The 12408-nt window shown below is 43.8% G+C and overlaps 1 protein-coding gene across 4 annotated transcripts in view; it reads left to right on the top strand.

Moving 5' to 3' along the window:
* LOC311143620 (unconventional myosin-Ib-like) overlaps positions 1-9170 on the top strand; it is a 127676-nt gene extending 118506 nt beyond the window's left edge. For 2 of the 4 annotated variants that reach the window (XM_084179475.1, XM_084179476.1), the window contains 8 exons: positions 2859-2945; positions 4049-4123; positions 4562-4690; positions 4954-5060; positions 5254-5386; positions 5813-5965; positions 6281-6411; positions 6637-9170. In XM_084179475.1, the coding sequence (XP_084035601.1) occupies positions 2859-2945; positions 4049-4123; positions 4562-4690; positions 4954-5060; positions 5254-5386; positions 5813-5965; positions 6281-6411; positions 6637-6769 (948 nt within the window). In that variant the 3' untranslated portion in view covers positions 6770-9170. Of the gene's footprint in view, positions 1-1518; positions 1606-2858; positions 2946-4048; positions 4124-4561; positions 4691-4953; positions 5061-5253; positions 5387-5812; positions 5966-6280; positions 6412-6636 lie in introns of all 4 variants that reach the window. The other 2 variants (XM_084179478.1, XM_084179477.1) reach the window with 2 other exon arrangements.
* The last annotated feature ends 3238 nt before the right edge of the window (positions 9171-12408 follow it).

The following is a 12408-nucleotide window of genomic DNA, read 5'->3' as shown; positions in this document are numbered from 1 at the left end:
AAGCATGTCTGACATGTATTGGGGTGTACAATCGTGGATTGATTTAAAAAACAATAGAAGAATCTTTAAATTAATTCAAAAACTCACAGGCAGCCAGTGCAAAGACCTTAAAACCGGTGTAATGTGTGTTCTCCGTCTGGTCTTGGTCAGTACCCGTGCTGCAGCATTCTGTATGTTTTGCAGTTGACCAATGGCTTTCTTGGAGAGCATCACAGCAGTCAAGCCTGCTTGTAATAAAAGCATGGATGAGTCTCTCTGTATCAGCCTGAGAGAGAAACGGCTGCACCTTGGCAATGTTCCTCAGGTGGTGACATTAGGTCACATTCCTAATGTGTGATTCAAAATTGAGTTCAGAATCTAAAGTAACACCTAGGTTTTTTACCTGGTGTTTTATCTTTATTGACCGTGAATTAAACATATATAAACATATATAAACTGAACAGTACCAGACCCAAAATTGAACCTTGTGGAATGCCACGTGATATGTATTTTCTCTGAGTTATGTTCACCAAGGGTGACAAACTCTTGACTGGTTAAATAGGTCCGAAACCAATTTAGAACTGGACCGGAGAGGCCAACCCACCTCTCCAGTCTGTCCTAAAGAACATAATTTTCAACAGTGTCAAATGCAGCACTTAAATCCAAGAATACAAGGACAGAGAGCTGTTTGGCGTCTGTGTTGTTTCTAAGATAATTTACCACTTTAACTAAGGCAGTCTCTGTGTTGTTGTGGGCACAAAAAACTGATTGACATTTATTTTAAATGCAGTTGGCATTTAAAAAAAATCATTTGGCTGTTTGAAAACCAATTTCTCCAGAATTTTGCTTAAGAATGGAAGGTTGGAGATTGGCCAAAAATTGCTAAGAGCTGAAGAATCTAGAATATTTTTCTTCAGAAGGGGTTTCACCATAGCAGTTTTTAGTGCAGTGGGGAAAGTGCCTATGAACAGGGAGTGATTAACAATAGCTTGCACTTCTTCAGATATGCAATTAAATGTGGTTTTGAAGAAGAAGGTGGTGGGGATAGGATCGAGAAGGCAGGTAGAAGGCTTAAGTTGTGATATCACTTTCCTGAGCATGTCTGTGTCAACCAGGGAAAATAAATCCATAGTGCCTTTGCGTGGTAGGCTAGGGAACATATCATCAAACTTCTCATCAGGTCTTGCTTGATTGATACCCAGCCTAATGTTCGTTATCTTATCTCTGAAATATGCTGCAAACTCATCACATTTAGATGTGGAGGAAAGTTCACATAGGTTTGCGGGGGTAGGATTTATCAGGCTATCAATGATCGGGAAGACCCCTGTCGAATTATTCTGTTTATTAGTGATCACTGTCATTAGCTCCAACGGGTAGCTAATGTTTTCCTCCATTGTCTTAATCTTTTAATCTTTCTGCTACTTCATTGCCGGGTAGGCTACATATTTCTGTCTGTCTGCTTCTTATTTCTACCAACACCAATCCCAATGGGTATATTCCTCCCAAAACACAATAAACCCAACCCCACCACTTCCCCAGGCTCGGCGAGAACTGCGGCATCTAAAGAAGGAGGCGCAAGAAAAGCACGCTGTGTCTGTCATTTGGGCCGGCTGGCAGGGGACCAAGGTATTTGGGAAGCAGCCTGTTAACTATATCCATCCATATCCCGCCGCCCGCCCGCCTGCCATTTTCCCATTTCTCCATCAGATCCAACCAGACAGATGCCAGACCCCTGCATTAGCTAAACAATGGTCTGGAGAGACTACGAATGTCTCTCTAGCTATCCTTCCCATTACCACCACCCATCCCATCTATATTGCATGACAAGGTGCCATACGAACCCCTCATCCAATGTCACATTGCATGCTAAAACAGAATCGGGAGGAGGGGGTCTCATTTAGCCTACTGGACTGGCGCAAGACCCCTAAACACCCATGCTGGCTCTTTCAGCCTAGCTAGCTGCTATTTAGTCTTTAGTGGTTTAATGGAAGATATCTAGAGATGGATGGCTGGAGTTCTGGTTAACCTTGGCTCTGGTAGATAATAGACAGGCCTGGGCACTAGGGGAAAGGGTGGGGGAGGGTTGGGGTAAGGGTGAATATACAGTCACTTAAGCCTCTTTGCTGCGCAGCCTGATGGATTATAGCTGATCCAGACTGACACCGGGAGAGGAAGGCGGGTGAGGAAGGCGGGGGATGGCAGGGGGGGATGTTGCCACGCACTTGACTGGCATCACACACACAGTGTCTGGAACCTTGGATGAACCCTGCCCTACCCCAAACCATCAACACACTCACACTCTGCTATCCTGGCATCGCTTTCTCCTCCCTTGTTACCAAAGGTCAGGATGTTTGGGTGTGTTGTGTTTCTTATCCTCCCTGAGGCCCATGCCTCACCTTTTACAACCTCTATCTGCAGGATGTCTGCTCTCTCTCTCTCTCTCTCTGCATGCTGTTCTCATCATAAGTTGCATGCTACGCCTCTTTGCTTGCTGATTCCTTGAGGCTTGCAGTGATTTTTATTTCAGTGTGCAATGTATGGAACCTTGGAGAGACCTCCTGACTGACTTGTGTTACCTTTAACGTTGTACTTGGCTCCTGGCCAACAGAGACATGTCTGTTTCAATCTAAAAGGCTCTAGTCAATGTCGATGTACAGTACATAATCAAACTACACTATTATTATAATGTCTATTTCATGATAATTGCATTCTTCCCATAGTGGGTTAAATCGTCTTCAGGATCTTGGTAACTAGACAGGGCTCTTGTGTGACGGGTGTCCTTACACAGGCCAGTATCTCTTCCTCCATATCAGTCTCTTATTATTCCCTCCTTTCAATCTTTCCTTCCTTCCCTCTCTTTCCTCCCTTCTTCCCAAAAGGCACGCAGGGAGCTGAGGAGCCTGAAGGAGGAGGCCAGGCGTAAGCACGCCGTCGCCGTCATTTGGGCCTACTGGCTGGGACTCCAGGTATATCTGCCCAGCCTACCCTACCCTCCAGCCACCCTTCTAACCTAACCAGCCACTCCTTTCTACCCTAACCAGCCACCCCTTACACTGCCAAGACACTCCCTCTTACCCTCTCAGCCACTCCCCTGTCTTTGGTGTTGGAGGGGTAGGCATACTTCACATAACCAGCATGCAGCCAGCCTCAGCCTGTCAAAAACTTGGGAGCCCCCTGGACCAACGACACAGTGATGACACAGTTCATGCATGCGAGCTCCAGAGTGACTGATTTGATATCTGGGCAGTCCAGTACCAAAAGATATGCCCTCCTACCTTCCTTCCCCTCCTGTATCCCTGCAGTGACACACATTACGTTCCACGTCCAGTGGTTAGAGGATTAAGGCGTACCGTGAGGTGTAATGTATGTCTCTCCCACTCTTTCCATGAGTCCAGCAGGGCTTTAGATAAGCTGGCTATGGCTGGTTATAATTGATTCACAGATGCTCTTTATATTTTTTTATTTTATGTTTCTGCTCGTTCCTGAATACTGCAGCCTCTTAACAGAGAGGTCAAAGACACTACTGACCCTGACTGACATGGATGTCTGTCTGTCTCTGTGTCAGTCTGTCTCTCTGTGCATGATAAGCTGTCTAACCCTCTACATTTCTTGTTGTCTGATGCTATATCTACTCCATTCTTCAGTCATTTTTACATGTATTATTGTAGTCTGAGTGGCCCCAATCCTCTCATCACATTAATTGACTGCACAATGTGCACGTCACCTTTGCGCATCAGAGCAGCTCTCAGAACCTGTTTACGATTCATTGACTCCATTCAGTGTGATTTAAATTGACCACCTCATCAATTAACTATGTAACATCTCATTTTCAGCAAAACCATTTAGGAGAAAATTCCATTCTGAATGAAGTTGAGTTGAGTGCTCAACAGATGTACCTAGAAGCTTTTCCCTCCCATTGTTTGTATGATATTGCTTGGGTTCATTGTAACTAACCACATCTGCCTGTTCTAGTTATCACCACTGTAATCTCTTCTCTATTGGCCCCATGCCTCAAATCAGATGACTATGGTGATGGATGATTGACGGCCAGTTGTCTCCTTGCTTACAGGTCCGCCGGGAGTACAGGAAGTTCTTTAGGGCCAACGCTGGAAAGAAAATCTACGACTTCACCATCCAGAGAATCGTAAGTAGAAGCATGAATGTAGCCTGGTCCCAGATCTATTAGTGCGGTCTTGCCAAGTTGGCAAGTCCACACAATCAGATCTAGGACAAGTCTAGAATGAATGAGTCGTCTATCCCTTTAACATTTAACATTTTAGTCATTTAGCAGACGCTCTTATCCAGAGCGACTTACAGTTAGTGAGTGCATACATTTTTGAATACTTTAAGCACTGATTAATAGTGTCCATCTGAATCACTAAGGGACGGTTTCCCGGACACAGATTAAGCCTAGACCTGGAGTAAAAATCACATTAAATGGAGAATCTCCATTGAACATGCTTCCCGGATTAGGCTTGAACTTTGTCCGGGAAACCAGCGTTATATGTTCCTGAAGGTCAACAGTAATCCAAGTCTGAAAGGGATGTATTGAATATATGCCTGTCTCCCTCCCTCCCTCCAGATGCAGAAGTACTTCCTTGGTCTGAAGACCACCACTATGTCCCCCATGGACAACACCTGGCCGGCCCGGCCTTATGGCTTCCTGGAGGGAGCTCACACTGAACTCAGGAGGATCTTCCACCTCTGGAGGGTCAGTTAGTTATTATCTTTGGCTGTTCTTTCAAGGGGTCATCACTGATCTTACAGGTTAAAGGGTCAAGTTGTTGTATATGCCACTACCCAGCGGGCAAATCTGGTTGCTAGGATGTCATTATTACCAGATTACAACCTCATTGTAAACTGGTTGTACTGATGTACAACCGGCTTTGCCCGCTGTCTTTATAGCTTACAGTATGAGGGACATTAATACAACAAATTTCCCATGGATTGATGATGGATCTTTTGAATTATCAGTGCAAGAAATACCGGGGCCAGTTCACCGAGGAGAAGAAGGCTGTGTATGAGGAGAAACTGGAGGCCAGTGAGATCTTCAAGGACAAGAAGGCTCTGTACCCCAGCAGGTATATCATATTTTCCTCTTTGATTCACACATGACATAATGTTTGACGTGAAGATAATGTTGCAAGCTAATTTTACTAGCAGCCATTTTAGCTCCTTTTTCCTGAGTATAATCAATGCATTGCAGTGATTTCCTCTCTGTTGTGTCCTTGGGTCCATGAAAGCGCTATATAAAATGCATTATTATTGTTTCAGTGTGAGCCAGCCTTTCAAAGGAGACTATCTGGAGATCCAGAAGAACCCCAAGTACCAGAAGCTGAAAAGTGCTGTGGAGGAGAAGGTGCTACTGGCTGACTTGGTGAACAAGATCAACAGGGCCAACGGCAAGGCAAGTACCTTTCTCAAAGTACCTTACCTCAGCAAAATCAGCCGTCTCTCTGTCACATTTACGACTGTTAATTTAACTGTACTGAAGCCTGAGGGAGTCAACAGTCTGACAGGCCTGAGCACAGTTCATATGGCTCAAACTCTTCAGAGTCATAGCTTTATTATTAGAGGATGTCTGTAACTATGCTGTACAGTAGTCAAAGGAAAATATTTATATTTCACAGATTCAGCCTACCTATGCTTTTATACCACTATCACTGTATAAATGCTCAGTTTTTGCTATGAATGAGTTTATGCGTGTATAGGTTATTACTTTAAAATTACAATTTTGCCATGTACTTTCTAATTAAATAACTGGTGATTTCTGTACCGTAAAATAATGTTACCAAATTCTTGGCGTATTAAACCTAGTCTGTCCTTGTTACAGGGGTCGCCGAGGCTTTTCCTTCTGACCAAAAGCAACTTTGTCCTGGCTGACCAAAAGACAGGCCAGGTGAAGGCCAGCGTGCCCCTGCCAGACCTCACCAGCGTGTCGGTCAGCACCCAGAGTGACGGCTTCTTCGCCCTCAAGCTCAAAGAGGTGATGGAGGGAGGGAGCCTCACTCCAGCTCCACTGTGATTAAACTTACATATGGACATCATCCATCTAGCGAACACGCAGCGGCCAAAGCTGGTTGAAATGAACCTGCTTTGCTTGCTGCATAAATCCACTGGTTGCAAACTGGTTCTAATGATGTAATTTCAACCAGTTTAGCCCGCTGTGTATCTAGTTATAGTAGGAATGTCCTGATCAATATCTTTTTGTGTAACGTTAAGGGCTAATCATGGAAAGATTGGGTAGGCATATTGATATTGAAATTACTAACACCCCTCTCTGTGTTTTTTTTACCCATAGGGCTCTGCTTCGGCTTCCAAAGGTGACTTCCTGCTGAGCAGTGAGCATCTTATAGAGATCATCACCAAACTCCACCGCATAGGGACCACTGCTGCAGACAGGGACCAGATCAACATCGACATCTCAGACGAGTAAGAACAGGAGACACGTCGCCATGTTGACTTTACATTGCAACGCAATGCTGTTGTCGTTTCCCTTAGTCAAATCCTAGCCTGGTCCCAGATGTGTTTGTAATGTCTTGCCAACCGCTATGGTCATTGTTATGTTTACACAAACAGATCTGGGATCAAGCTAATTCAATCCCAGGATGTGATGTCAGATGGTTTCTTATCCTACTTCCTCTGTCTCCCTGGCAGGTTCCTGGTGCAGTTCAAGCAGGACAAGGTGTGTGTCAAGTTCATCCAGGGGGGACCGAAGAACGGAAACAGTGCTGCCTGCAAACGCAAGAACAACCGCCTACTGGAGGTGTCTGTGCCATCTTCACCATAGAGACGACATAGCCTCCTATAATACTGGGTTGTCATGACAGTTCACAATCAGGCCTAAACTCTACCCCCCAGCCCCCCGCCCCGATGACTGTGCAATTACTCTGCTTTTTGTTGTTATTTGTTCTCTTATATCCTCTATTCAGAATCATTGCATCACTGTAATATTTAACTGCGCTGACACTTTTGGTAGAGCGTGAAAGACCCATAGGATTGCATGACGATAGGGTTATAAGAGAGAGAAAGATGTAAACAAATAAATAAAGAAGTTACTTTGTTTTACTTGTTTTTAAGGATGTGGGTGAAAGAAAGAAGTGCTCTCCTCTTGTCAATGGAGCACAAGATATCTCCAGTCAGATTATGATAACGATGATGATAATGATTGTTGAGCTTGGTAAAGCTAATATGATGGCTGTGTGGTGTGGTATCATAGTCAGCTGTGCCTAGCCGTACCCATATTCAGAGATCTGTAAAGGGCAAAGAAAGAAAGTGGAGACACACCCCTGAACTAGATTTGGGTCATCATCGGCTTATCTGTTTGAGCTCTGAAATGGCAACTCTATAGACCAACGATGACCAGAGAGCTTTCAGGGTTGCTCTAAAGTTTTCTCTGAAAGTTAAACTATGACTGCACTTGTAATGTTCACCTGGGTGAGTTAAAATTAGAAAAGATAATGATGAATAGTCCAAATATTGTTTTCGTTGTGCTTTGCTGACACCTACACACCTTACTATACAGTGGGTGGTCAAGTAGAAGAATGTGATTTGCCAAGTGATCGATTGTCAACCACTTAGTATCCATAATAACTCCAATGTGCCATTCAGCTGGCCCCTACTCTGTGAGGTGCCATGACGTGTTGCATGTATTAGTGTGTAGTCATCTAGTCATGTCTTGGACGCTAACAAAAAAACAAAAAGTTGAATGGTCCGTACTCAGTTTATCATTATAAGTAAATGCCAAAAAAATATGTTGAAAGGGGGGCTTAATCAACCAGGACCAAGACTTTATTTGAAAACACTGCACATGTGATCAATATCTATTTTCTCACTCTCCAGTTGTCCTCAAAGTACTTTACATCTCTAAGCTTTACTCGATATACATGTACAAATAATGATTATACTGTTATCTTTGCTATGTTTAACTGAGCAGTGGAGATCCATATCCTTATAAATGTCAGTACTCCCCCCTATGAAGGATTGTGATAGGCAGGATGGACAGGAAGTTCCCAACCACCACAATAATTGAGATGGACCCCAGGGTTCCCAAGTCTACCTTGATAACTATCCCAGATTCAACGCTGATCAGTCTTTTTTAGAGCCACAAGGCTGCTTGTTTTCAAAGGCCCTCTTGTGTGAAATTGAAGGGAAATGTAACTCTTTGCCTGCAACGCTGCCTAGGCTAGGCTACACCATCTCAAGCATCCCTCCTCCATGAGACTAATAAAATAGTAAGAGGAGGCAGCATGGCGACAGACAGGACACAAGATTGAGTCCTACATTATGTGACTGACATTTCTCAAACGCATGCTGTTGAGAGAAACACTCACTCACTATCATACACATCAACTGTACATGCTAAAACATAGACCCAGCATGGATGGAGTATGTACAGATAAATTATAATATCCTTAAGGTAGTTCTCTTATTGTTGTGCTGCAGAAATATTTATATGTTTTTGTCACTGCAATGTGGGCTGTTATATTTTTTGTAGGCCCACTCTGGCTAAAAATAAATGCAGTGTTTTTCTTGGGATTTTGATTATGGCCATATAGTACATTCTTGGGAAGTTTTTTCAGAAATCTAGCAATCACAGCTTCACTGTCTACTCTGCCTGTGTACAAATGTGATATACTTTATACACATGCACAAGCCAATGTCACTTAAGGGATTGCTCTATTTGGAAGTATATTTAATGATATTCTTTATCAGGATGTTTTAGTAGGGGGTTTTGTACTGTTGACTTCAAAGTTAAACCAATGGGTTCTCTGGTGGTGGCAATGTGCAGGTGAAAGCTCAGCCAAACTGCTCTAGATCACATTCCTATAGATTACTGGTGTACCTTTAAAAAAAAAAAAAACATGTTTTAGTAATTCCACAGGTGGACTTGAGGAATGATTTGTTGTTTTTTCCTTCCACGGGGAAGATGTTGAACTAAGTCGAAGCGTGTTTGTGCATCTCAGTTCTGTACAGTTAGAAATTTCAATGCAGTTTGCTATAACCCTCCTTCTCTCTGTGTTTGTATTTGAAGTAAAAGACGAAAATAGAAAGTTGATGTATGCATTCTTGTTGTGTGCCTAATGTAACCTGTGCTGCGAGACAGAGAACATGGAAGTGTTTCAATAGTCCTCAATGTAACAAATTAACAAGTAATGTTTTTCAAATAAAAAAAGCAATAAATAAATTGACTACTTTGTGATTGTTGGTTATGAAAGAGTGGAAGCAGATGTTCATGAGTTCAGTTTATGATCTCTTTATGGGGGGAGGCATACACAAACATGTTAACTGTATCTTATATCAAATTGTATTTGTCACATGCGCTGAATACAAAAGGTTTAGACCTTACATTGAAATGTTTACTTACAAGCCCTTAACCAACAATGCAGTTTCAAGAAACAATACCAAAGAAAATCACAAAAAAATACAATATAAAATACGAAATAAAAATAACATAACTAAAGAGCAGCAGTAAGAATAACAATAGCGAGGCTATATACAGGGGGTACCGGTACCGAATCAATGTGAGGAGGCACTGGTAAGTCGAGGTAATTGGGGTAATATGTACATATAGGTAGAGTTATTAAAGTGACTGCATAGATAAACAGAGTAGCAGCAGCGTAAAAGAGGGGTGGGGGCAATGCAAATAGTCTGGGTAGCCATTTGATTAGATGTTCAGGAGTCTTATGGCTTGGGAGTAGAAGCTGTTTGGAAGCCTCTACAACCTAGACTTGGCGCTCCGGTACCGCTTGCCGTGCGGTAGCAGATAGAACAGTCTATGACTAGGGTGGCTGGAGTCTTTGACAATTTTTAGGGCCTTCCTCTGACACCGCCTGGTATAGAGGTCCTTGTTGGCAGGAAGCTTGGCCCCATTGATGTACTGGGCCGTACATACTACCCTCTGTAGTGCCTTGCGGTCGGAGGCCGAGCAGTTGCCATACCAGGCAGTGATGCAACCAGTCAGGATGCTCTCGATGGTTTAGCTGTAGAACCTTTTCAGGATCTGAGGACCCATACCAAATCTTTTCAGTCTCCTTAAGGGGAATAGGTTTTGTCGTGCCCTCTTCACGACTGTCTTGGTGTGCTTGGACCATGTTAGTTTGTTGGTGATGTGGACACCAAGGAACTTGAAGCTCTCAACCTACTCCACTACAGCCCCGTCGATGAGAATGGGGTCGTGCTCGGTCCTCTTCTTTTTCCTGTAGTCCACAATCATCTCCTTTGTCTTGATCACGTTGAGGGTGAGGTTGTTGACCTGGCACCACACGGCCGGGTCTCTGACCTCCTCCCTATAGGTCTTGGCTGATTTCTTTTGATTTTCCCATGATGTCAAGCAAAGAGGCACGTAGGTTGAAGGTAGGCCTTGAAATACATCCACAGGTACACCTCCAATTGATTCAAATGATGTCAATTAGCCTATCAGAAGCTTCTAAAGCCATGACATCATTTTCTGGAATTTTCCAAGCTGTTTAAAGGCACAGTCAACTTCTGACCCACTGGAATTGTGATACAGTGAATTATAAGTGAAATAATCTGTCTGTAAACAATTGGTGGAAAAATGACTTGTGTCATGCACAAAGTAGATGTCCTAACCGACTTGCCAAAACTATAGTTTGTTAACAAGAAATTTGTGGAGTGGTTGAAAAATGAGTTTTAATGACTCCAACCTAAGTGTATGTAAACTGCTGACTTCAACTGTAGGTGTTCCTTTTGTCCAGGTGTGAAAGGGCAGTGTGGAGCGCAATAGAGATTGCATCATCTGTGGATCTGTTGGGGCGATATGCAAATTGTGGGTCTGGGGTTTCTGGGAAAATGGTGTTGATGTGAGCATTGACCAGCCTTTCAAAGCACTTCATGGCTACAGACGTGAGTGCTACGGGTCGGTAGTCATTTAGGCAGGTGACCTTAGTGTTCTTGGGCACAGGGACTATGGTGGTCTGCTTGAAACATGTTGGTATTACAGACTCAGACAGGGAGAGGTTGAAAATGTCAGTGAAGACACTTGCCAGTTGGTCAGCACATGCTCGGAGTACACGTTCTGGTAATCCGTCTGGCCCTGCGGCCTTGTGAATGTTGACCTGTTTAAAGGTCTTACTCACATCGGCTACAGAGAGCGTGATCACACAGTCATCTGGAACAGCTGATGCTCTCATGCATGTTTCAGTGTTACTTGCCTCGAAGCGAGCATAGAAGTAATTTAGCTCGTCTGGTAGGCTCGTGTCACTGAGCAGCTCGCGGCTGTGCTTCCCTTTGTAGTCTGTAATAGTTAGCAAGCCCTGACACATCCGACGAGCGTTGGAGCCAGTGTAGTACGATTTGATCGTAGTCCTGTATTGACGCTTTGCCTGTTTGATGGTTCATCGGAGGGCATAGCGGGATTTCTTATAAGCTTCCGGGTTAGAGTCCCGCTCCTTGAAAGCGTTAGCTCTACCCTTTAGCTCAGTGCGGATGTTGCCTGTAATCCATGACTTTTGGTTGGGGTATGTACGTACAGTCACTGTGGGGACGACATCATCGATGCACTTATTGATGAAGCCAGTGACTGATGTGGTGTACTCCTCAAGTCTGTGCTAGCAAAACAGTCCTGTAGCTTAGCATCTGCTTCATCTGACCACTTATTTATTGACCATGTCACTGGTGCTTCCTGCTTTAGTTTTTGATTGTAAGCAGGAATCAGGAGGATATAATTATGGTCCATCACACAACTCAAGTAATACACTCTTTCTGAACTCTCGAGCTCTTTCTAGACTCCTGTTATGCATGTATTTTCACATCTGGCCATCCACAGTAGGCCTACCCTACAGTACTTAAAGTGAATAGGGCACTCACTGTAAACTCTAACACCACTTCATCCATTAGATCAAACTGAAGTGCTATTTATCACTAGTGTAAAAGGTGAGCTGAGAGAGGCCTTCTCTCTCTTTCAGCTCTCCTGGTACACTGATAGCAAGGGGTGGACAGGCAAGGCCTGTATGTAGGCAGACCAGACCAGGCAGCGACCCAGATGTTTTCCATCACATCTGGAGAGTTGTCCCTGGTTAAATTCCGCGGCTTGGGGAGGCTGCCGGCAGCAGGCCCCTGGGAATAGCCCTTGACAGATTGTGCACAGCACAGATATAAATAGCCCACAATTATGGGCTGTCCTGGACCAAGTTCCCACCGTCTTGAAGTCTTCTGCAGGCTGGGAAAGGATGGCATGGCCTATCCTTCTGTTGAGAAGACAACCAGCACTCTGTGTGTAGGGCTAAAGACAAAGCAGCACATTATGTAGACACATGTAGGCTACATGTGATTGACAGTGGATAAGAAATCAGAGCTCTCAACATAGAAATATAATCTATGAACACCATTGCAATAATTTGATTAATCACCTTATTGTGTATATAGTTTGAGTTTGGTGGTCTCTAAAATACTTAAAATACTTTTGGA

This window comes from Coregonus lavaretus (assembly GCF_964263955.1).
Source record: "Coregonus lavaretus genome assembly, chromosome: 16".
NCBI classification, from domain to species: domain Eukaryota; kingdom Metazoa; phylum Chordata; class Actinopteri; order Salmoniformes; family Salmonidae; genus Coregonus; species Coregonus lavaretus.
This window is presented reverse-complemented; position numbering and strand designations above follow the sequence as displayed.